The following is a 26,486-nucleotide window of genomic DNA, read 5'->3' as shown; positions in this document are numbered from 1 at the left end:
CAGACAGGAGACTACCTTAAAATCAATTTATACACATACGGGTGCCTTTCTCAGACAGGCAGTAGCGTCGGCATGGGTATGTAGCGCAATAACAGCATGGGCAGATAACTTGTCATCTGACATTGACACCCTAGATAAGGATAGCATTTTATTGACCTTGGGTCATATTAAAGACGCAGCGTTATATATGAGAGACGCTGAGAGAGACGTTGGGCTGTTGGGTTCAAGAGCCAATGCCATGGCAATTTCTGCTAGGCGAGCCCTGTGGGCCCGCCAATGGACGGGTAATGCTGATTCAAAGAGACATATGGAAACTTTGCCTTACAATGGTGAGGTTTTATTTGGGGAGGGCCTCGCGGACCTGGTTTCCACAGCTACCGCGGGTAAATCTTCTTTTTTGCCTTATGTTCCCCCACAGCAAAAGAAAACACCTCAATATCAGATGCAGTCCTTTCGGTCGCTTAAGTCCAGAAGAGGTCGGGGCTCGTCCTACCTCGCCAGAGGTAAGGGTAGAGGAAAAAGAATGCCTGCTACGGCTAGTTCCCAGGAACAGAAGTCCTCCCCGGCTTCTGCAAAATCCACCGCATGACGCTGGGGCTCCACTGCGGGAGTCCGTGCCGGTGGGGGCACGTCTTCGACTCTTCAGCCAGGTCTGGGTTCTGTCAGATTTGGATCCTTGAACGATAGAAATTGTATCCCAAGGCTACAAACTGGAATTCGAAGAAGTGCCTCCTCACCGATTTCAAGTCGGCTTTGCCCGCTTCTCCCCCAGAGAGGGAAATAGTTTTAGCTGCAATACAAAAGCTGTGTCGACAGCAGGTGATTATCAAGGTTCCCCTAATACAACAGGGGAAAGGGTACTATTCAACCCTATTTGTGGTCCCGAAACCGGATGGCTCGGTCAGACCCATTCTGAATCTAAAATCCCTAAACCTGTATCTAAAGAGGTTCAAATTCAAGATGGAATCTCTCCGGGCAGTGATCTCCAGCCTGGAAGGGGGGGATTTTATGGTATCACTAGACATAAAGGATGCATACCTTCATGTCCCCATTTATCCTCCTCATCAGGCGTACCTGAGGTTCGCTGTACAGGACTGTCATTACCAGTTTCAGACCACGGCCTGGGTATTTTCACCAAGGTAATGGCGGAAATGATGGTGCTCCTACGCAGGCAAGGACTCACAATTATCCCATACTTGGACGATCTCCTGATAAAAGCGAAATCGAGAGATCAGTTGCTGAAAAGCGTGTCACTCTCGCTGAGAGTGCTGCAGCAACACGGCTGGATCCTAAATTTGCCAAAGTCGCAGTTGATTCCAACGACTCGGCTATCATTTTTAGGCATGATTCTGGACACGGAAAAGAAGAGGGTTTTTCTCCCAACGGAAAAAGCCCAGGAACTCCAGAGCATGGTCAGAGACCTGTTAAAGCCAAAAAGAGTGTCAGTTCATCAATGCACTCGAGTACTGGGAAAGATGGTGGCGGTCTACGAGGCCATTCCCTTCGGCAGGTTCCATGCGAGGACATTTCAGTGGGACCTTCTGGACAAGTGGTCGGGGTCCCATCTACAAATACATCAGAAAATAAGCCTGTCCCCCAGGGCCAGGATGTCTCTCCTGTGGTGGCTTCAGAGTGCTCACCTTCTAGAGGGTCGCAGGTTCGGCATTCAAGACTGGGGTCTGGTGACCACGGACGCGAGCCTTTGAGGATGGGGAGCAGTCACACAAGGAAGAAATTTTCAGGGACTGTGGTCGAGCCAGGAGGCTTGTGTACACATCAACATGCTGGAATTAAGGGCATATACAACGGCCTACGACAAGCGGAGACTCTTCTTCGCGACCTACCTGTTCTGATTCAATCGGACAACGTCACAGCAGTGGCTCATGTAAAACGCCAAGGCGGGACAAGGAGCAGAGTGGCAATGGCGGAAGCCACCAGGATTCTTCGCTGGGCGGAAAATCACGTAAGCGCGCTGTCAGCAGTCTTCATTCCGGGAGTGGACAACTGGGAAGCAGACTTCCTCAGCAGACACGATCTCCATCCAGGAGAGTGGGGTCTTCATCAAGAAGTTTTTGCAGAGATAACAAGTCGTTGGGGGGCTTCCTCAAATAGACATGATGGCGTCACGCCTCAGCAAGAAACTTCGGAGGTATTGTTCCAGGTCAAGGGACCCTCAGGCTGTAGCGGTAGACGCCCTGGTGACACGGTGGGTGTTTCCGTCGGTCTATGTCTTCCCTCCTCTTCCACTCATCTCAAAAATACTGAGAATCATAAGACGAAAAAGAGTCCAGACAATACTCATTGTTCCGGATTGGCCTCGAAGGGCCTGGTATTCAGATCTTCAGGAAATGCTCACAGACGATCCGTGGCCTCTTCCTCCCAGGGAGGACCTGTTGCAGCAGGGGCCCTGCGTGTTCCAAGACTTACCGCGGTTACGTTTGACGGCATGGCGGTTGAACGCCAAATCCTAGCTAGGAAAGGTATTCCGGGGGAATTATCCCTACTCTGATAAAAGCTAGGAAGGATGTGACGGCGAAACATTATCACCGTATCTGGAGGAAATATGTATCTTGGTGTGAAGCCAAGAATGCTCCTTCGGAAGATTTCCACCTGGGCCGTTTTCTCCACTTTCTGCAGACAGGAGTGGATATGGGCCTAAATTTAGGCTCCATTAAGGTGCAGATTTCAGCCCTGTCAATATTCTTTCAGAAGGAATTGGCTTCTCTCCCAGAAGTCCAGACTTTTGTAAAGGGAATGCTGCACATCCAGCCTCCTTTTGTGCCCCCAGTGGCGCCATGGGACCTTAACGTGGTGTTACAGTTCCTTAAGTCACACTGGTTTGAACCTCCTTCAAACAGTTGAGTTAAAATTTCTCACTTGGAAAGTGGTCATGTTGTTAGCCTTGGCATCTGCGAGGCTGGTGTCCGAATTGGCGGCCTTGTCTCACAAAAGCCCCTATCTGATTTTCCATGTGGATAGAGCAGAGTTGAGGACTTCTCCTCAATTTCTGCCTAAGGTGGTTTCATCGTTTCATATGAACCAACCTATTGTGGTGCCTGTGGCTACGGGTGACTTGGAGGATTCCAAGTCTCTTGATGTAGTCAGGGCCTTTAAAGATTATATAGCCAGGACGGCTCGGGTTAGGAAAACAGAGGCACTGTTTGTCCTGTATGCAGCCAACAAGGTTGGCGCTCCTGCTTCTAAGCAGACTATTGCCCGCTGGATTTGTAACACGATTCAGCAGACTCATTCTACGGCTGGGTTGCCGTTACCAAATTCGGTAAAGGCCCATTCCACTAGGAAGGTGGGCTCTTCTTGGGCAGCTGCCCGAGGTGTCTCGGCATTACAACTTTGCCGAGCAGCTACTTGGTCGGGTTCAAACACTTTTGCTAAATTCTATAAGTTTGATACCTTGGCTGATGAGAACCTCATGTTTGCTCAATTGGTGCTGCAGAGTCATCCGCACTCTCCCGCCCGGTCTGGAGCTTTGGTAAAATCCCCATGGTCCTTACGGAGTCCCCAGCATACTCTAAGACGTAATAGAAAATAAGATTTTAAACCTACCGGTAAATCTTTTTCTCCTAGTCCGTAGAGGATGCTGGGCGCCCGTCCCAGTGCGGACTAAATTCTGCAAGGCTTGTATATAGTTATTGCTTACATAAGGGTTATGTTACAGTTTTGATCAGTCTCTGGCTGATGCCGTTTTGTTTCATACTGTTAACTGGTTAGTATATTCCATGTTGTACGGTGTGGATGGTGTGGGCTGGTATGTATCTTGCCCTTAGATTAACAAAAATCCTTTCCTCGTACTGTCCGTCTCCTCTGGGCACAGTTCTTTAACTGAGGTCTGGAGGAGGGGCATAGAGGGAGGAGCCAGTGCACACCCATCTAAAGTCTTTAGAGTGCCCATGTCTCCTGCGGAGCCCGTCTATACCCCATGGTCCTTACGGAGTCCCCAGCATCCTCTACGGACTAGGAGAAAAAGATTTACCGGTAGGTTTAAAATCTTATTTTCTTTGGAATTGGTTCAGGTAGTCCGTGCCTAATGCAGGGCTGGATGATTAGTTATGCACTTTCTATTGACGACAAGTTGTCCAGCCAACATGGAGTGTCTAGCACATCAGTTTGGCATCCCCAGGTACTTTGAGTGACATATGAGTCTGCCTCGCGTACAGCATCTATTCACAGTAAAGGAAGAGCTTGGGGTAAGCCCAGCACCTGTGCACTACCCCATCAGTGATACCACGGCTGATGTCGAGTGATGCTGGCAGGGTTGCACCCCCTTTTCTTGCGCATGTGTGAGGAAAAACACTGCCCTTGCACTCCCGGTGCCCTGCCCGCATAGAATCCTAGCTGGGACACTACCTACACACGCTTGGAGGTGGAAAAAACTACATTTGTGTTGTCATGCTCTTTCAACTCTTGTCTACTGTCATTTACTACCACCACACATTGATACTATTGAACACTTGCCCCAATTAATCACTTTCTGTGCCCCATCTGTAAAGAACGTTCCCTTTTATAATACTTTTAAGTTTTACCTTAGGAGACCTCTTGGGCCAAATATGAATTAAATGTGCAAAGCATTTGACTGTTTTGTTATTATTCTTTATTGTATAGGAACTGACAGTTCTTAGTCACCTCCATCACCCAAGCTTGGTGTGTTTGCTGGCAGCTGGTGTCCGTCCTAGGATGCTGGTGATGGAACTTGCTCCAAAGGGTTCTCTTGACCATCTACTTCAACAAGACAGTAATAGTCTGACGCGAACTCTACAGCACAGGATAGCTCTGCATGTTGCTGATGGGCTGAGGTAAAAAATGTATCTATATAAAGTTGAATATGTAGGATCTAAATTACTTGGATTTCCTCATACAAAGCACTTGTTTCTTTTTGTATGAGTTATTTTTTGTAATTTAACCATTCATTTTGGAAGTTGCATGTTTTATCACATGTTGTTAAATATTGTTATATTGCCTTTGCTGTAGACTAGCTTTTTATGATAACATTTCTCCTTACATACTCTGAGCTACCATTTTGGATTCAGGGATGGATTGTACATTGACTTTACTGAAATAGTTCCCAGTAGGCTATTGGATTTGTTTGTATCAGGTACTACTTGATATGGCTGTGGCCCTCAATGTGTGGCCCCTGAGTCTGTGTCATTCATTGATAGAGCCATACAGCATTGGTCCTATAGGAGTCTCCTAGTAACAATATGATGAGTCTCAGTGAGCTGTGCAAACACTACTAAGCTCCTTTGGAGTCAATAACATGAATTTTGAAAGGGGATTATTAGTAGTGAAGCTTTTGTGCCTCTCTGCTACACGGGAGGTCTCTGAACTCCCTGAGCTTGCCTTAGGACACCTGCGTTACGGTTTGACAGGTGTTCCGCCCCAGTCAAACTCCCCGCCTGCCACTGTGTGGAGAAGAGAAGAAGGAAGTGTGTACTTGGGATATTGGATGTACAATGAAGTTGAAGTGAGATAAGGGAAAGGGAAGATAGATAAAAGTTAAAACAAATAAAGATAAAGAAAATCAGAAGGGAATCTGCAGTGAGTACAAAGCAAAAAAATGGCTATTTGTGCAAGCAATAGGACTGTAAGAGGGAAAAAAAGAGAGGATATCTGCATGATATTTATATTTATCTGCAAGTTGTATTGTAGTCACTCAGATGCTCTATGTACAATATTGTATTAGGGTTCACTGTGATGGGTTTAGTTGGGTACACACTTGTCCAATCCTTCGGGAATCCACTTCCAGGCCAGACTGCTGACACATTCTTACTGGAGACCAAGGCCGCAGATACAACACCCAATCTATGCATATACACCTGTCAAGTATTGCTGGATCTGTTGAAAGGATTGTGTTTTTCTACACACTTTTCCAATCTTAAGGTGTGTACACACGCACTGATGCAGGCTAACGGCTGATACTGACTACATTGTGCCCGGAGGCATGTAGTCCGTATGTGCCCTGCCTGCACAGACTATATTTTCTTGCAATGCCGATCCAGCGGGATCGCGCATCGGCATCGCAAGTGCATACAAACGGTGTGATATGCACTATGTTTTTGTGCGATATGGAATATAGTCCATATAGCATGGAAAATCGCACCGTGTTTATGCAGCTTTAGGCAGAGCAGCTGTCACTCACACACATGAATTTGGGGAAGAATTGGACATACCAGTAGAAGGAGCGTAGAGACTTCTATATTGATATGGTAATTGGCGATTGGGTCTATTGATTTTTCAGCAGGTTTAAAAATCTTGTAACAAGACGACAAGGATTGGATGAAACCAGAGGTTGTGTGAGTGTAGACAATCTACCAATGTCAGACCAACTGAGGTTTGGATTGGATGAGAAGTGTGTACACAGCTTTAGATTTGTAGAAAATACAGAAATCGTGAACATAGGGGGTAATTCCAAGTTGATCGCAGCAGGAAATTTTTTAGCAGTTGGGAAAAACCATGTGCACTGCAGGGGGGGCAGATATAATATTTGCAGAGAGAGTTAGATTTGGGTGGGTTATTTTGTTTCTGTGCAGGGTAAATACTGGCTGCTTTATTTTTACACTGCAATTTAGATTGCAGATTGAACTCACCACACCCAAATCTCTCTCTCTCTGCACATGTTATATCTGCCCCCCCATGCAGTGCACATGGTTTTGCCCAACTGCTATCAACTTGGAATTACCCCCCTAATACAGAGCTGACGGTGCAATTTTGGGTTTAACCAACAATAAGCTTGACAAGCAAATCCATAGAGGTTCCCCCACCAGGCCATTTGGCACCAGGGTTGGCTTCCCCAGGGGACTGCCAGGACATGCTGCCACTTAGAGAACCACAAGCGCAAGCATACCCAGGCAGATGGGGGATTCTGGCACCTATAGTGCAACTGTAAAATATAAAAAAGAGAGGACTTGAAGGAACCTTTACTGAAAATTATTTTTCCGCCAGACCAATTTATTACTTACAGAATCCTATGGGATATGTCCACAGAACTTGGCAAAAAACAAAATGTAGCAACATCTCCCTAGGAAGCCTGACATCATTGACCGGTCACTTGCATACCTTACGTACACACAGTGTGCTTTTGTCCCCTCTCCTCTGGAAAGTATTGTACTATATGAGAGTAAAGCTGATGATAGACTGCAGTGTATGGAGGCATTCACATCAGGTGGGAGAATCAGACAGGTTTGATAAACCAAATGATCAGCTGTTTTCAGGCTGTGAACAGTTGTTTATGTACATACACCAAATGCTAATCGTTCAGAACTGTAATTCATCTGCTGGTCTGATTATCATATAGTTTATGGCCTGCTTTATCTTGCTGACAGTGGGCCTAATTCAGACCTGATCACAGCAGCAAAATTGTTCTCTATTGGGCAAAACCATGGGCCTAATTCAGATCTGATCGCAGCAGCAAATTTGTTAGCAAATGGGCAAAACCAAGCCTAATTCAGACCTGATCGTAGATTTGCTAAAACGATCAGATACACAGACATGCGGGGGGACGCCCAGCACAGGGCTAGTCCGCCCCGCCTGTTAGGACCGACCTCCCCCCCGCTCAAGTACAAAAGCATCGCACAGCGACGATGCTTTTGTACTTGAAGAGTAGCCCCCTGGCAGCGCAGATCCTGCGCGCTGGCAGGTAGCTACTCGTCACTGTGCTGGTGGTAGCGGCTACGTGTGACGTCACGCAGCCGTGGCAGCCCGCCTCACGCATGGTCTGGGCACGCCTGCGTTGACCCGGACCGCGCCCCCTAAACGGTGGCCAAACGCCGCCGGCCCGCCCCCTCCCGCCCAGTGACTGCCTTTGCCTGTCAGTCAGGCAGAGGCTATCGCACGACTTAGACAGCCTTCAGCTGTCTGGCATGCGCCCGCAGTTCAGACCTGATCGGCTGCTGTGTACAGCACCGATCGGGTCTGAATTAGGCCCCATGTGCACTGCAGGGGTGCAGGGGGGGCCAGATATAACATAGATATGGGTGGGTTATATTGTTTCTGTGCAGGGTAAATACTGGCTGCTTTATTTTTACACTGCAATTTAGATTTCAGTTTGAACATACCTCACCCAAATCTAACTCTCTCTGCACATGTTACATCTGCTCCCCCCCCCCCTGCAGTGCACATGGTTTTGCCCATTTGCTAACAAATTTGCTGCTGCGATCAGATCTGAATTAGGCCCCATGTGCAGATATAACGTGCAAAGAGAGTTAGATTTGGGTGGGTTATATTGTTTCTGTGCAGGGTAAATACTGGCTACTTTATTTTTACACTGCAATTTAGATTTCAGTTTGAACACACCCCACCCAAATCTAACTCTCTCTGCACATGTTATATCTGCCCGCCCTGCAGTGCACATGGTTTTGCCCATTAGAGAACAATTTTGCTGCTGCGATCAGGTCTGAATTAGGCCCATCATACAATTCTGTATGTATTTTGCAACAATAACCAACATGTGCACACATTTATGGATTTGTTTTTGAAAATTGCAATTATGGTTTGTTTCTTTGTGACTGAATTTATTTTTTAAGGTATTCCACTGTTTTGCTTTGTTCTACCAAAGGTATCTTCATTCATCGATGATAATCTATAGGGATTTGAAGCCCCACAACGTTCTACTATTTACTTTATATCCAAACTCTGCAGTCATTGCCAAGATTGCAGACTATGGTATTGCTCAGTATTGCTGCAGGATGGGGATCAAAACTTCAGAAGGCACTCCTGGTAATAATTATCATTGTTCTGTAATACCAGTATGAGTAAAGTTGTTGGGTTTTTTTTATAATTGGAATGAATCGTTTATGCAGTATACTGTGATCTGGATAAACTCTAACATAGTATTTGTCAATCAGCTGTATGTATGTACTATACACATATGTATGTGTGTTTGAGGTACAGCATGTGTAGCAGCTGCAGAAAAATGACATACTACTTATTGCTGCACAAAATGCATATTCTATTAATAAGATGTTATTGTTTTAGGATTCCGAGCGCCTGAAGTTGCAAGGGGAAATGTTATTTACAACCAGCAGGCTGATGTTTATTCATTCGGATTATTGCTGTATGATATCCTGACAGCTGGAGCTAGGATGGTTGAAGGACTGAAGTTTCCAAATGAATTTGATGAATTGGCTATCAATGGAAAATTGCCTGGTAAGTGTTAATTAAGAAGATTTATAATATTTGCAGAGATTATTTCTGTCCGTCACCTGTAAATATTGCAGAATGGAAATGATCATATACAATGCATGAAATTGTGAAAGGTTGTTACATTTATTTATTTTCTTTTGTAAGTGATTCTGCTCTCATCCAGTAAGAAAGATGGTAAATCTCTATGCAGAGGTCAATGACTACATTATTATAAGATTTAAACACGAGGGCATATATTTACTAAAGTGGGGGTTTAGAAAAGTGGTGCTGTTGCTCATAGCAACCAATCATATTCTAGTTATTATATTCTAGAATGTGCTAGATAAATCAGTAGAACCTGGTTGCTATGGATAGGGGAGCATCAAGAGAGGAGGAGGCCTGTTTGCAAATTCCGCCTGGGCCACCTCCTCTCTAGATGACTGCGCTGTAGACTCTGGTCATTAGGGGACCCTAACGCTGTCTCAGAATCTAATGCATAGGAATATGGGAAAATGGCCATTTTCACAGTGATTTTCTTACTGCGCACAATGCTGTGAAAATGCTCACCATTTTCCTGGTGATTTCTGCAGCGCTTCAGCTGCCGGCATGGGACTCTGATGGGTAAGTATTGAAAAAAATGGGTGTGGGCTTCCCCGGACCCCTGGGGCTCGTATGCGCAGCACACACTGCACCCGTTATAAATACGCATGTGGCTATGGGCAACATCTCCACTTTTGTAAGCCCACACTTTAGTAAATATACCTTCAAATCTTAGGTAGAAGCCAATTTCAAACATCAGAAGTAAATTTAATCATATCTTGTATTCCTAATTTAATAAAGGTATTAAGTAGGGAAACTCCTAGTCTGTGGTAGAGGTCTCAGTGACAACCATCTAAATGTAATAATAGGTATTCAGGGTGGAACCATATTAATGTGTTCATGAACATGTTTACCATATACAGGTAATTTGCAGGCTGTTACATAACATGTAAGCCAACATGGTTTTGCCTTGTAAACAGGACTGGAAAAAATATATATTAATGCATTGATATATTAATACAGTGAAACATTGTTTTCTATTAGAAACCTTGATCAACCATGTTTTAATGCTTTCTAACATTAACAATCCATGTTGGGTTGTTAATGTTAGAAAGCATTAAAATATGTCTCACTGTGCATGCGTTACTGTTCCACTGTGCACCTTAACAATGCCGCTAGCAGTGAGGATTAATTCTTACAGTGATTGGCATTCAGGGACCGTTTGTGGGAGGTAACCAATTTCCGGGCATTTCCCAGCCTACAACAGCGATCCCATACACAGATAACATGACGTTAGTTCCGCAGCCATTCTGCGCGACCATAGGGTTACTCAGGGATCTGCGACCACCACGGAGGGTGTGTACACATTTGATAGGGTCTGTAATGCTGCAAGTATGCGTCTCAGAACATTTCCAGGTGGCTGCAGAATTAGCATATTTTCTTCTTTGGGTTCCATAGGGCTCCACAGGGATAACATCAGGTTATAGCTGGTAGGATCAGCTCCAGGGCACTACACAGTTAAGCCTTTTCAGATATCCCAGGAAGCTCCAGTCCCTCTCCCTATAACCCCGCCCCCTTGCTCAGGCAGGTCAGTTTATTATGGTACCAGCATGAAGCTGGATGCACTTCTTACAGGGGTCTGCACTTTGCAGCCCCATAAAGCTCTTTTATAGTTTATTATTTTATTTCTGCAGCAGGTTACATTGGATTCCACAGAGAAAACATCGGGGGTGTAGAGTCACTTAACAGGAGGGCTGCAATGGGCATTCCTGAAAAGCTTTTCTAAAAAATATTTCTTCTCTGGCTGGGCGCTGTATGTCAGTGTGACATTCAGCACTGCAGCTCCATCACCTCCCAAGCGGCGTTGCATACTCCCGCGGCCTGGTTCCCAGGTACTTGCGTCGGAGAAGGCGCAGAGTTGCAGACCGCTCTCCTGGTTCGTATGGCTGCTATGGGGAGGAGGTAAGAGGGTCTCCCAGACATAATCCGCCATTAAATCGCATTCTGACCGCGACCTAGGGAGACGGTTTGTGGCACTGGCATGGACAGTGTTACAGGGCAAGGACCCCACTAGGCCACCGGGGCATTTGAGCACAGGTCGGGTGTACTAGCGCCTCATTTAATAAGGCTCACTAGTACCTGGGGTGGAAGTCCAGCATGGGGGAGGCGACACTTGACCTGTAGCCCCTCCCCTGGCCCAAGGCGCCATCTCCTTGCAGATTTCCTGCCCTGGAGCTGCCTCACACTCTCCCTCACTCCCTGACTGAGACGCTGAGCGCCATCTTCTGAGCAAAGCTGCTGCTGGTCTCTGGGATTGCAGGGCAAGGTCTCCCTTGTAAAGCCACCTGTACACAGCGATGAGACTTTACAAACACTTACCCTACCTACATGTCTTGATACAAACAGCGTTAGTTGAGAAAGAGTGTACCTTTTACAGAATATATTGTACGAGTATTCTGATATATCATCCGGTTACTGACCGCACTGTGATATATATGTATGTATTCTAGTCCAGTGCAGCTTTATTGTAATAATAATTTCTGCATTGCCTATGACTGTGTGCCTGTATCTGCTGTGTGGTTTCACTATCAGTGTTTCCAAGATATAACTCACTATATTCTGTACCCTGGGCTAGGTGCGTTTGGGTCTTATAATACAGTATTCAAATACGTATATATCTACTGTGTTACAGTCACATAAAACCAGGTTCTATCTGCAGGTATTGTTTTTTTGTCTGGCTTCTTCGTACTATAATAGCCCTGTTGTTGCATTTATCTCATAATGTCTAACAGAAAGGGCAGTAAATCAGTGGAAGCTCCTGCATCATGCAGAGCATGCTCCAGGGATTTACCAGAGGGGGAAGTGTCGTATGATGGTCTGTGTATTACTTGTCATGCACCTCCAGTCAGTTCGCAGTTCCTGCATCTACTCAGGATTAACCCTGGGCTGGGTTCACCACCCTGCTGGGTACACCAGTGCCACTACCACCACAAATTGCCCCTATAGTTAATCCGCCTTGGGCGGAAAATTTGTCTAATCAACTGCAGTAACTGAATCAGTCTCTGGTTAGACAGAAATCTACCCCAGGTCACTCCCGTGTCCCTGGGTCTTCTAAGCGGACTGTTTCCTTGTCACAATCCACAAACCTCTCTAATGTTTCATCTGAAGAGGAGGGGGACCATACGTTCCTGTCAGACACTGAATCCTGTGTTACTGATGAGGATTCTCCCTTGCAAATTGATGTTCCTGCCTTAGTGGTCGCTCTTAAGCATATCCTACAAATCACTGATGATGAGGATTCCACTAATATGGCAAAGAAAACTGATAAGTTTAAACAACAGAAGGTGGTTAAAACTGTATTACCCATTCTGATCATTTAGTGGACATCAGACAGGAACCCTGGTCTAATCCAGCGAAGAAATTCCCTCTGCCTAAATGGGCCTTGGCTCGCTATCCTCTACCTGCAGAGTTTTGTAACAATTGGGAGACTCCACCCCCGGTGGATTGTCACGTCACCCGCCTCATGGTGTTGTCCACTCTGCCTGTCACCACTGTCACTTCACTGAAAGAACCGGCCAATAAGCGTGTGGAGGGATGTCTGAAATCTATCTACTCCCTTATAGAAGCTATTCATAGACCCACTATAGCTGCCTCTAGGGCTGCAAAAGGTTTTAAGGTGTGGGTTCAGGCATTAGAGGAAGAGCTGCCTGAGGATATTTCTGACAATGCCAGACAATACCTGTCTCACATTACCGCCGCCTATTACATTCAGGAGGCATCCTCTGAGGCGGGAGTATTGGCAGCCAAGGCGTCGACCACGTATATGTCCTGGCTCGCCGCATACAGTGGTTGAGGTGGTGGAAAGTGAACCTGGACTCCAAAAAGACATTGGAGGTACTCCCCTTTACTGGGGACATTTTGTTTTGGGAAGACCTAAATAAAATTGTGTCTAAATTATGAGCTGCTAAGACTGCTTTTCTCCAAACAACTAATCCTTCCGCACAGAAGGCAAAAGGTACCACTTTTCGTTCCTTTTGGCCTTAAGGGAAAGCAAAGGGTCAGTCATACCCGAGACAATCTCGTGCTCCTAAAACCACCAAGCCCAAGGTAAAACAATCCTAGGCAGCCCTTCAGCCTGCTTCAAAACATGACAAGCCTGCTGCATGACAGGGCAGGCCTCCCCCTGGGGGACCCCAAGGTGGGAGGCTGACTTCACAGTTCGCCCAGGTCTGGTTAAAGACCACTTCAGATGCATGGGTACTGGTAGTTGTCTCTCACGGGTACGCTGTCTCCTTCAAGAGACGTTCCCCTCACCAGTTCTGTACTTCGGCTCTCCCTTTGGATCCGTTAAAGGCGCAAGCTCTACAAACGGTTGTGAGTTCTCTCCTGAGGACAGGAGTGGTTGTGCCGGTACCTCAGTCCCAGAGAGGCAGAGGTTACTACTCGACCTTCTTTCTGGTCCCAAAACCCAGTGGGTCCTTCTGGCCTATACTCAACCTCAAATCTCTGAACAAGTTTGTGAGAGTGTCCAGGTTTCGTTTGGAAACGTTGCTCTCAATTGTGCTGGCTATGGAACCCGGAGACTATATGGTATCCCTGGATATACAGGATGCGTATCTGCATTTTCCTATTACCATGGCAACCTTCACTGCCAATTCCAGGCTCTGCCATTTGGACTGGCTTCGGCTCCTCGGATCTTCACCAAGGTCATGGCCATGATGATGGCCCATCTCCATCGCTAGGGAGTCAGAATCCTGCCGTACTTGGACGACCTGCTGATTATGCCAAATTCCCACAAAGTCCTCCTCAGTCATCTGCAACTGACGGTGACCTTCCTGCAAGCCCATGGGTGGCTTATCAATTGGAAGAAGTCCTCGCTGGTCCCAGCTCAGAGCATGGTGTACCTGGGGGCACTCTTGGACACACACAGTCAAAGACTGTTTCTAAACTGGGAAGTGGACTTCCTCAGTCGCCAGGACGTGCACGCCGGAGAGTGGAGTCTTCAACCAGAAGTCTTTCAACTCCTAGTGGACAGGTGGGGCCTACCGGACATAGACCTCATGGCGTCTCAAAACAATTACAAGGATCCGGTCTTTGGATCTCGGACCCTCCAGTGTCACTCCTGCCCAGGGTCCTACGGAAGTGCAAACAAGAAGGAGGAATGCTACTTCTAGTCTCTCCAGCGTGGCCCAGATGGCATTGGTTCTCGGACCTGCAAGGTCTGTCGACAGGGCGTCCCCTTCTACTTCCACAGCGACCAGACCTTGTACAGGGCCCTTGTCTCTATCCAGATCTGGCCAGACTGGCTTTGAAGGCGTGGCTCTTAAAGCATCTCTCCTGAGGGCCAAAGATTTTACCGAGGCGGTTAGTCAAACTATGATGAAGGCCCGTAAACCGGCCTCTGCTCGGATTTATTACAGACTTCGGAATTCTTACTTCCCTTGGTGTGCTGATAAGAATTACGATGCCTATAGATCCAGAACTTCCAGACTTCTGGATTTTCTGCAAAGAGGTCTGGACTTAGGTCTTCGTCTGGCCTCCCTCAAGGTTCACATATCTGCCTTGTCGGTATGGTTTCAGACAAAAATTGCATCTATACCTGACGATCATACATTCACTCATCCTCCCTATGTTCCTCCTGTGGCTCCATGGGATCTGTCTGTTGTACTGCGTGCCCTGCAAGAGTCTCCATTTGAACCTCTTGAATCGGTGGACCTTAAATGGCTCACGGCCAAGGTCCTGTTCTTGCTGGCTATTGCTTCTGCAAGACGGGTGTTGGACTTAGGCGCTTTGTCCTGTTGTCCACCCTTCCTGATATTTCACCGTGACCGGGCAGTTATATGAACCCGACCAGGTTATTTGCTTAAGGTGGTGTCATCTTTTCACCTTAACCGAAGAGATAATGGCCGGGACCACAATCTCTTGGACTTGTCTCCCAATGAATGTTCTTTGGTGGTGGTAAGGGCTCTTCGTATCTATGTGGAGAAGACTGCCTCTATCAGGACGTCAGATACCCTTTTTGTCCTGTTTGGTTTCCACAAGTGTGGCTGGTCTGCGAATAAGCAAACCTTGGCCAGATGGATTAGAATGGTGGTTGCGCAGGCTAGACTACCAGCTCCTACTGCTATTAATGCCCAGTCTACTCGGTCTGTTGGACCTTTGTGGGTGGCCCATCGTGGCGCGTCCGCAGAACAATTGTGCAAGGCGGCTACGTGGTCCCCTGTGAACACCTTTCTTAGGTTCTGTGCCTTTGACACATTCGCCTCCCAGGATGCTTCCTTTGGACGCAGGATTCTCACATCCACGAAGACTGCTTTAGGACATCCCCTATGTTTTCCCTGTGGAATCCAATGTAACCTGCTGCAGAAAAGGATAGTTATAGTAGACTAACCATTATTAATTCTCTTTCTGCAATCTGCCTTCTTTCTTGCCTGCTCCTGCATTGGACGGGTTCACGAAACTGAGCTCTCAGTGCTTGGCGGCGGGGTTATAGAGGAGGCCCCTATCCATCCTGGGACAGCTAAAGCTTTAGCCTGTTGGTTCCTCTGGATCAAGATCCCACTCTATACCCCAATGTTTTCCCTGTGGAACCCAATGTACCTCGCAGAAATAATTAACAATGGTAAGTCTACGTTAACTCTCCTTTTTACACTGAGCCTGTCCGCACTAGATGTCTGTGACACTCCAGCACTGCAGGCTCCAACTCTCCCCGCCGGCACTGAAACTCCTGCATGGCCAGTTCCTCAGACGTGTACTTGCAGCGGGGTCCACAACTTGCGACTAGCAGCGCTGCTGATGGGCAACTCCTGGACTCTGTGGCCAGCCATCGGGGAGCAGGTAAGGGGTCCCGGTCTCCAGGACCCGTGACTAATTTGCGGGTCCGCTGCGCTTCTTGGGAGACAGACTCCAGCGCTGGCTGTGGGCACTGACGCACAATTAGGGACTCCACTGGACTACCAGTACATATAGGGGCACAGGTAATACCCTTTTACAGGGCTCCTCAGTACTGGTGGTTGAGATGCCAGCACAGGGGAAGGAGCGCCAGCCTGTAGCCCAGCTTTTGGCAGCAGTCCCTGCGAAATACCCACCTTTTAGCTGCTTCCACACACCCTCCTCTCCTCTGAGACTCTGGCAGCCATCTTTTAAGTAGGCAGGGTCTCCAGGAATGCTAGGTTCAGTCTCCCTGTAAAACCATCTCCAAGGAGCCAGGTTTTTACAATACTCATATCCTACAGATGGGTCCACGGTTATCTTAACTAGTTTTCTGCGCCTAGGCACAACATGACTTATTAGCATAAACCCTTCATGTATTGTTCTCAGCTGCAATACAATACAAAGAACAATACATCAGGGGATTAAGTCATTACAGCAGGGGATTAAGTCTGACTGGACAGTCTCAGTTAATCCTATTAAAGGTCAAGATAAATGTGGACCCATCTGTACCTGCTGGCAAACAAGGCTGAGTAGTTGATAATGTGCTCATTGCAGTTATTTTGATGTATTTCTTGCATTGTATTTGACTTGTGCTAGTTTTCTGCTGTCTGAATTTCTTAATTTCAACTGTACAGTTTATCTCTATCCCTACTTCTGTCACAGGCCCTGTGACCAGGTGTTCTCAAGGGCTGCTTTCAGTTATCCGTAATTTTACTGAACTGTTGTCACACACTACATTCAGGCTACCACACCCTTGTGCTTATACTATAGTGTGTGTGTGTGGGCAACTCTCTATCCTACCAGCTATGTCCAACAAAGCTAAAGGTCGCAAACAGCCTGATACCCCAGTATTACTGACATGTAGATTGTGCTCTGCAGGCTTAACTGCGCGGGATGTAGTACAGGATGGGCTCTATGTAAACTGCTATGCACCTCCTGGCCAGTCCACATCCTCAGTACCTATTCAGGAACCCCCATGGGCTTCTTTCTCTCAGTTACTGGGTACCTTAGTGAATCGATTAACGTCTCCTATGGGACCCCCTATGTTAGCATCGGCTAATGTTGTCCCTATGGCTAATCTGTTTTGGGTGGACACACTATGCATACTATGTGCAGAGCCTGGCCCAAACATCTCAGGCTCTAAAAAAGATGTTACCTGGGAACAAACCATCCCCTAGGTCCACTACTAGGACCCCTGTCTCTCAATTTACTGCCATATCTGACTCAAATGAGTCATCTGCTGAGGAAGGGGAGGATACACAGTCTGTCACTGATTCCTGCATTCTTGCAGATAATTTTCCCAACACTGAGCAGGTGGTACCCTTAATTGAGGCTATTAGACATATCCTTCAACTCACTGATGATGAACCTGAGCCAGTCGCCAGGAAATCGGACGTTTTTAAGCGACAAAAGGTTGTGAAATCTGAATTTCCCCATTCAGATCACCTCATGGAAATTAAACAGGAACCCTGAAAAAAACTCTAGGTAAAAAGTTTCCTGTGTCCAAACAATGTGCTTCCCGTTACCCTATTCCTGCAGAGGATTGTGCTTAGTGCGGTAGATTCGCATATTGCACGTCTGGTTAATATGTCCATTCTGCCTGTCACTACTCTTCCCTCCCTAAAAGAGCCCACAGATAGGTGCATTGAAAATTGCCTTAAGTCTGTTTTCTCTCTCACGGATACTATAAATAAACCCACTGTGGCAGCTTTCTGGGCTGCAAAAGCCATTGAATCATGGTTACAGGCCCTAGAGAAGGAATTACCACCAGATATATCTGAGGACTGCATGTCATATTTGACCCTTATGCAACAAGTAGCTGCTTACATATGCAAGGTCTTATCTGATGCAGGCATGTTAGCAGCTAAGGCATCTACCACCTCTATACTAGCACGGCGCATTCTCTGGCTCCGTTTTTGGAAGGCTAACCTTGATTCCGAGAAAACGTTGGAATTTCTGCCCTTTACTTGTGAAATGTTGTTTGGCACTGAATTGGACAAAATTGACACTGCACTGGCTGCAGCTAACACTGCTTTTCTCCCGTCCACACTAACTCCTCGTGTTAGGAGTTTTAATTTTCGTACCTTTCGTCCTCAAGGCAAAGCGAAAGGACAGGCTTTCCCCAGACAAGCTTCTGCCACTAAGACTAAGCCCAAGGCCAAGCAGTCCTGGGCTGCACGTCAACTTTCAGCAAAAACTGACAAGCCCGCAGCCTGAAGGAGCAGGGTCCACTCCTTGGGGACCACAGTGTGGGAGGCCTAATACTTCTTTACTTCGCACATGTCTGGACTCTGACCACCACGGATGCTTGGGTGGAAGAAGTGGCCTCTCACAGGTACGCCATGTCATTCAAGAGACCCCCCCCCCCACACACACACACACACACACACAGTTCTTTTGCGCAGGTCTTCCCTCAGACCCCCAAGAGGCTCTAATCTGCAAAAGGCTGTGCAATCACTCCTTCAGTCAGGTGTGACCATTCTGGTTCCTCCATCTCAAACGTGTCACACTGACCCATCCTCAACCTCAAATCTCTCAACAAATTTGTCAAGGTTCCCAAATTCGGCATGGAGACCCTTCGATCCATAATCTCTGCTATGGAGCCAGGGTAGTTTATGGTATCCCTGGATATACAGAATGAGTACCTGCATATCCCTATTGCTTCCTCGCATCAGCAATACCTAGGTTTTGTTATGGACAGTTAGCATTACCAATTCAGGGCTCTGCCGTTTGGACTGTCTATGGCGACCAGATTTTTTACCAATGGTAATGGTGGTTATAACAGCAAGGCTGCGCCATCAGGGGGTCAGAATACTTCCCTACCTGGACGACTTACTGCTTCTGGCTACTTCACCAGAAGTATTTGCACAACTATCTTCAACTCACACTGACACTTCTCCAGTGTCAAGCAATGGCTCATTAATTGGAAAATGTCCTCCCTCTCACCGTCCCAGCGGATGTTACACTTGGGAACCCTATTAGACTCTGCGAATCAGCGTCTCTTTTTGCCAGCAGGAAAAATATCCAAACTGCAGGACAGAATTCGCAAACTACTCCAGCCGCGCCGAGTGTCCATTCACTCAGCCGTGCAGGTCCTTGGCCTGATGGTCTCGACCTTCGACAAGGTAGAGTACGCTCAGTTTCACTCTCGTCCTCTACAACTTCTGATCCTGGTCAAGTGGAATGGCCAACTTCATCTAATCAGATCTCAAATGATGGCTCTCCGGAGGTTCGCTTGTTCATGAGTTGGTGGCTCCACACTACTCACTTGGCCAAAGATCGAATCTTTTGGATTCTGGGCTGGGTAATGCTAAGCAAGAATGCCAGCCTACGTGGTTGGGGGACAGTGACAGAACATTACTCATTTCAGGGCCATTTGACGCTGTCGGAGTCCCGTCTCCCAATCAACGTACTGGAACTGCAAGCTGTCTACAAAGCCTTAACCCTGGTGAAAAATGTTCTTCACAGCAGACCTGTTTAGGTTCAGTCCGACAATGCTACAGCAGTGGCTTATCTCAATCACCAGGGCAGCACTTGCAGCAAGATGTCAATGCAGGAAGTGGCCTGCATTCTCAAGTGGGCGGAACGACACCTTCCAGCCATCTCAGCCATCTACATTTCAGGGACTCTCAACTGGGAAGCAGATTTCCTAAGTCACCAGGATGTTCATGCTGGAGAATGGTCCCTTAATCCAGAAGTCTTCCAACTTCTCGTAGATAAGTGAGTTCTCCCAGATGTCGACCTCTTGGCCTCGAACCACAAACACAAGGTTCTGGTGTATGGCTCCCGATCCCGGGGTCCACAAGCAGTGTTCGTGGACGCTGTCTCCCTCAAGTGGAGCTTCCATCTCATGTAAATCTTTCCTCCGGTGTCCCTCCTTCCAAGGGTTCTACAGAAACTCAAACAGGAAGGAGGCAACCTCTTTTGTGGTAGCTCCAGCGTGGCCCAGACACGATTGGTTCTCGGTTCTGCAAGGCCTCTCGGTGGCATCTCCACTTCCACCACGCCAAGACCTCTTGTCTCAAGGACCGTGTCTGCACCTGGACCTGCCACATCTGTTTTTGATGGCATGGCTCTTGAAACTTCCATATTAATGGCGAAAGACTTTTCTCGCCCAGCAATGCAAACCAGGCTTAAGGGCCTGCAAGCTGGCCTCTGCATCTACTACCAGATATGGCATACTTTCTTCCAGTGGTGTGCTTCCAGACACTATGATCCTGCTATCTTCCAGATCTCTAGGATTCTGGCCTTCCTACAATGGGGATTGAGCCCTTGTCTACGTCTAGCTACTCTCAAAGGGCCTATTTCAGAGTTGATCGCAGCAGCAAATTTGTTAGCAGTTGGGCAAAGCCATGTGCACTGCAGTTGTGGCAGATATAACATTTCAGAGAGAGTTAGATTTGGGTGTGGTGTGTTCAAACTGAAATCTAAATTGCAGTGTAAAAATGAAGCAGCCAGTATTTACCCTGCACAGAAACAGAATAACCCACCCAAATCTAACTCTCACTGCAAATGTTATATCTGCCACACCTGCAGTGCACATGGTTTTGCCCAACTGCTAACAAATTTGCTGCTGCGATCAACTCTGAATTACCCCCAAAGTGCGTATCTCTGCTTTGTATGGTTTCAATGCAGGATTGCTCCACTGCCCAATTTTCCACATCTTCCTCCAGGGCTTTATCCAGGTACATCCTCTTTACGTTCCTCCTGTGGCTCTGTGGGATCTGTCTGTGATTCTGGATGCCCTCCGTCGGGCTCTTTTGAACCTTTGGAATCAGTTGACCTGAAATGGCTTACTGCTAAGACCTTATTCCTTGTGGCCATTGCATTGGACTGGCGGGTGCCTGACTTGGGCGCTCTCTACTGTCACCATCCTTACCTGATTTTCCATCTGGACAGAGCTGTACTTCGGACTAAACCGGGTTATCTGCCTAAAGTGGTCTCCAGTTTCATTTAAATGAGGAAATCGTGGTTCATGCCTTCGTCTCCTCGAATCTCTCAACTACAGAGTGTTCTTTGGACATCGTTTGTGACCTTCATATCTATGTTGCCCAAACCAGCTCATTAAGGAGATCGGATTCCCTCTTCATCCTTTATGGTTTTCACAAACGTAGTTGACCAGCTAATAAATAGACTCTGGCCAGATGGATTAGAATGACAATTGCACAAGCATACTCTCAAGCTGGCCTTCAAGTCCCAACTCCTGTCTCTGCTCATTCTACTCTGTCTCTCAGACCCTCATGGGCGGCGCGCTGTGGCATTTCCACTGAACAATTGTGCAGGGCGGCTCTGTGGTTTTCTATCCACACCTTTCTTAGGTTCTATGCCTTTGATACATTTGCCTCCCAGAGTGCTTCATTTGGATGCCTGATACAGCTATCAACTCACGTGCATCCCCATCCTTGAAGTACTGCTTTAAGACATCCCCGGTGTTATCACTGTGGAGCCCTATGGAACCCGAAGAAGAAAATGAGAGTTATGGTAGACTTACCTTTGTTAACTCTCTTTCTGCTGCGGGGTACACTGGGCTCCACAAGGAATGGACAATGGGGTGTAGAATAGGATCTTGATCCGAGGCACCAATAGGCTCAAAGCTTTGACCTTCTTCCCAGAATGCATAGCGCCGCCTCCTATATCACCCCGCCTCCCTGCACAGGATCTCAGTTTTGTAGTTGGTGCTGCAGTAGCAGGCACTTAACAGAGGGGCTGCTCCAGGCAGCCCCAAGAAGAGCTTTTTTTCTGAGGAAAAAAGTGAAGACTTCAAGGGCAGCAGCAGTGTTACATGTCAGTGGACATTCACGGCTGCAGCTCCGGCTCTCCCCAGCGGCGCTGTACACTCCCGAGCCCTGGTTGCCGGGTAACTACAGCAGGAGGCTCCGGTTTTCTTCTTGTCAGGCACGTGGCCGCGCTTCGGGAGATGGTAAGTGGGTCCCGCTTGCGGGACCCGGTCTTTATCGCGATCCGGCGCGGTCAGTGGGAGGCAGGCCGCACGCGCTGGCGGTGGACACTGTGGCAGTACAGGCAATCCCACTAGATCACCAGGTCATGGGACAGGTCTGGTTTTCTCTATAAACCGTTTAATTAGAGCCCGCAGTACCCGGTGGTTTTGCCAGCAGGTGGGTAGAGCTTGGACCTGAAGCCTCTCCCCCAGCCCCAGGGTGCCATTTTCTGCAAATGTTCCCGCCGTGGAGCTGCATATTTGTCTCTCCCTCACTCCCTGGCAGTGTCTGCGGCGCCATTATCCCTCAGCTCACTGTTTCTGGGAATGCTTGGGCAAATCCTCCTATGTAAAGCCGCCTGGTTGTCAGTGCTGTGACTGTACAAGACACTTAAGTATTCTACCTGCCTTTTTTAGTCAGTGTTAGTTAAGAAAGAGTGCACTTAGTCAGGGTTTCCTAGTACAATTACCCTGTGATATACATCCAGTTCTTACTGTGTACTGTTATATCTATTGTTATATAGCTGTATAAGCTAGTCCAATGCAGTATTATTGTTAGTAATAACCTCTGCATTGTACAGACTGTGACTATTTGAGTGTGCATTTGATAGCTGAGTGGTGTCCATTTCGTGTCTTTCACTCAACCTGCTATCCCTATATTCTATAACCTGAGGGGGCTTGGTGCGTCAGGTTTTATCTAATATAGGATTTTCAAAAAGATATACTGTATTACGTATTTTTCTCTGTGATTTAGTCACCATATCTCTCCTTTATCTCTGCTGGTGCTGACTACACTGCTCAGGGGTTTGGGCTAGAGGTATTGTGCTGCTGACAAATTGTACTGTGTTACCTGATACTGCAAGTTATATCATGTCTGCTTCTGAGGGTAACGGTTCTGGGGCTGAACACACTACCGTTTTTGCTGAAGCCGCAGATACCTATGAGGAGAATATAGCAGCTTTGGGCTCTGGTTCTGGGGGCTCCTTGCCCCCCAGTGGGACGGTGGCAACGGGGGCAAATAATGACCCGCTGTGGGCCGCTTTTTCCACGCTTCTGCATACGCTAGTTCATAAACTAACACTCCCTATGGGACCCCCAATGCCGGTGCAACCGTTTGTGGTCCCTGCAGCTAACCCGCCATGGGCGGACGATTTATCTGCTCAAATAAAGAAGTTGAACCAGTCCCTGACTACTAAAAAGTCTGACCGTCGCTCGCCTACGTCCAAGGGGTCCTCTAAGCGAGCGCTCGTCTCCTCACAATCCACTGCTGTCACTGACACCTCGTCGGATGAAGACGGCACTTACACTAACCCCACAGGTTCTGACTCAGATACGGCTGATGGGGAGGGTGATTCACATGTGGATGTTCCTGATCTTTTGGAGGCTATTAAGTTATATTTACAGATTACGGATGATCCCGAGCCATCCGTTCCTCCTAAGAAACCAGATAGGTTCAAGCGTCAGAAGGTGATTAAACAAGTTTTACCTCACTCTGACCACCTAATTGATATACGTCAGGAACCCTGGGAAACCCGGGTACGAAGTTTGTGCCTCAAAAGAAGATGCTGGCTCGCTATCCCCTCGCGCCTCCTCCAGTGGACTCACATGTGGCTAGGATGGTGGTTTCCTCAGCTCTACCGGTCACCACCGTCACGTCTCTAAAAGAGCCTACGGATAAACGTGTGGAGGGTTGTCTGAAAGTGATTTACACCCTCACGGGTGCTGCACAAAGGCCCACTATTGCAGCTACTTGGGCTGCAGAGGCCATTGAAGCATGGGCCTTGGAGTTAGATGCTGAAATCTCCTCTGACCATGCTAGACAATGCTTGTCTTATATTGTCACAGCTTCTCGTTATATTAAGGAGGCGGCTTCTGATACCGGTATCCTGGCAGCCAAGGCCTCTACTACGTCAGTTCTGGCTCGCCGGATATTGTGGCTGAGATCCTGGTCTGTGGATCTGGAAACCCTGGAGGTACGCCCTTTTAAGGGCATTGAACAGGTTTGTGAAGGTTTCCAAGTTCCGGATGGAAACCCTTCGCTCTATAGTTCTGGCCTTGGAACCTGGGGACTTCATGGTCTCCCTGCATATACAGGATGCTTACCTGCATATTCCTATAGCAGTGTCTCATCAGCAATACCTGAGATTTGCGATTGGCAACTGCCATTACCAGTTTCGGGCATTACCTTTTGGTTTAACAACGGCTCCGCGAGTCTTTACAAAAGTCATGGCGGTGGTGACGGTGGTACTCCGCCGTCAAGGGGTCAGGATACTGCAGTATTTGGATGACTTGTTAATCCAGGCAAATTCCACAGAACTTCTCCTGCGTCATCTAGATGTGACGGTCCGGTTTTTGCAAGCCCACGGGTGGCTCATCAACTGGAAGAAGTCATCCCTGATCCCTGCTCAGAGCATGGTGCATCTGGGGGCACTATTGGACACTCACAACCAGCGGTTGTTCCTGTCTCATGAGAAAGTCCTGAAACTCCAGGACAGGATTCGTTGCTTCCTATCTCGTCCGCAAGTGTCGATACATTAGACGATGCAGGTGCTGGGCCTCATGGTTTCAGCATTCGACATTGTGGAGTACGCTCAATTTCACTCTCGCCCTCTCCAGAGGCTGATTCTAGCCAAATGGGACGGCCTGCCTCACCGAATCAGGTCTCAAATGATCTCATTGACTCCGGAGGTCCGTCTGTCGCTGCTCTGGTGGCTCCGGGACCAACAACTGTGCAGGGGCCGTCCGTTCTGGATATCCGACTGGGTCCTGTTGACGACAGATGCCAGTCTAAGAGGTTGGGTGCGGGGCTAGAGCAACACTCCCTTCGGGGGCGGTGGACCAAGGAGGAGTCCCTCCTCTCAATCAATATTCTGGAGTTTCGGGCGGTCTTCAATGCCTTGAACCTAGCCCAGCATTTACTTCAGAACCGTCCTGTTCAAGTACAGTCGGACAACGCCACCACAGTGACTTACATAAATCATCAAGGCGGCACTCGAAGCCGCCTAGCAATGAAGGAAGTCTCACGGATTCTACAGTGGGCAGAACGCCATCTACCGGCCATATCTGCAATATTCATTCTGGGAGTCCTGAATTGGGAAGCGGACTTTCTCAGTCGTTAGGACGTGCATGCCGGCGAGTGGGGCCTCCATCCAGAAGTGTTTCAACTCCTAGTGGAAAGGTGGGGCCTTCCAGACGTAGATCTGATGGCGTCTCGACACACTCACAAGGTTCCGGTCTTCGGAGCAAGGACAAGGGATCCTCAAGCAGCATTCGTGGATGCGCTGGCGGTACCGTGGAGGTTTCGGCTGCCATACGTGTTCCCTCCGGTGTTACTCCTGCCCAGGGTAATTCGGAAGTTCAAGCAAGAAAAAGGAATTCTGCTTCTCATAGCTCCAGCGTGGCCCAGACGGCACTGGTTCTCAGACCTGCAAGGCCTATCGTCAGAGCGTCCAATTCTACTTCCACAACGCCCAGACCTCCTCGTTCAGGGCCCCTGTGTCTACCAGGACCTAGCCCGGCTGTCTTTGATGGCATGGCTCTTAAATCTTCCGCCTTAAGGGCTAAAGGTTTTTCTGAGGCGGTCATTCAAACTATGTTGCGGGCCCGGAAACCGGCTTCGGCTCGGATTTACTATAGGGTCTGACATTCTTACTTTTATGACGCTTCCAAGTTTAGTATAGCCAAGTTGTTGGCTTTTCTTCAGCAGGGCCTGGACTTAGGCCTGCATCTGGCCTCCCTCAAGGTTCAAATATCTGCCATGTCGGTGTGGTTTCAGAGAGAAATTGCGACCTTACCTGATGTGCATACCTTTACTCAGGGCGTGTTGCGTATCCAACCTCCCTATGTCCCTCCTGTGGCTCCTTGGGACTTGTCGGTGGTTTTGGAGGCGTTACAAGAGTCTCCGTTTGAACCTCTTGGTTCAGCTGACCTTAAGTGGCTTTCCCTTAAGGTGGTGTTTCTGCTGGCTATTGCTTCAGCTAGAAGAGTGTCGGATTTGGGTGCCTTGTACTGTAGTTCCCCATATCTGATATTTCACCGTGACCGGGCGGTTCTTAGGACTCGTCCCGGCTATCTAACTAGGTGGTTTCTTCGTTCCACCTTAATCAAGAGATTGTAGTTCCGGCACTTGTTTCTCCTGATCTGTCTCCCAAAGAGCGGCCTTTGGATGTGGTACGGGCTCTCCGTATCTATGTGAAGAGAACTGCTCCTATTAGGAAATCTGATTCTCTTTTTGTTGTGTTTGGGTTTCACAAACGGGGCTGGCCTGCTCACAAGCAAACTCTGGCCAGATGGATTAGAATGGTGATTGCACGTGCTTATGTGAAGGCTGGTCTCTCTGCTCCTGATCACATTAAGGCCCGTTCTACTCGGTCTGTTGGACCTTCTTGGGCGGCCCAACGTGGTGCGACCCTTGAACAATTGTGCAAGGTGGCTACGTGGT

The 26,486-nt window shown here is 47.9% G+C and overlaps 1 protein-coding gene across 4 annotated transcripts in view; it reads left to right on the top strand.

Moving 5' to 3' along the window:
- LRRK2 (leucine rich repeat kinase 2) overlaps positions 1-26,486 on the top strand; it is a 469,339-nt gene that overhangs the window by 393,235 nt on the left and 49,618 nt on the right. For all 4 annotated transcript variants that reach the window (XM_063927081.1, XM_063927083.1, XM_063927080.1 and 1 more), the window contains exons 41-43: positions 4,621-4,811; positions 8,570-8,730; positions 8,989-9,159. In XM_063927081.1, coding sequence (XP_063783151.1) covers positions 4,621-4,811; positions 8,570-8,730; positions 8,989-9,159 — 523 coding nt within the window. The remainder of the gene's footprint in view (positions 1-4,620; positions 4,812-8,569; positions 8,731-8,988; positions 9,160-26,486) is intronic.

The sequence above is a fragment of the Pseudophryne corroboree genome, chromosome 6 (genome assembly GCF_028390025.1).
Source record: "Pseudophryne corroboree isolate aPseCor3 chromosome 6, aPseCor3.hap2, whole genome shotgun sequence".
In the NCBI taxonomy this organism is placed as follows: domain Eukaryota; kingdom Metazoa; phylum Chordata; class Amphibia; order Anura; family Myobatrachidae; genus Pseudophryne; species Pseudophryne corroboree.
This window is presented reverse-complemented; position numbering and strand designations above follow the sequence as displayed.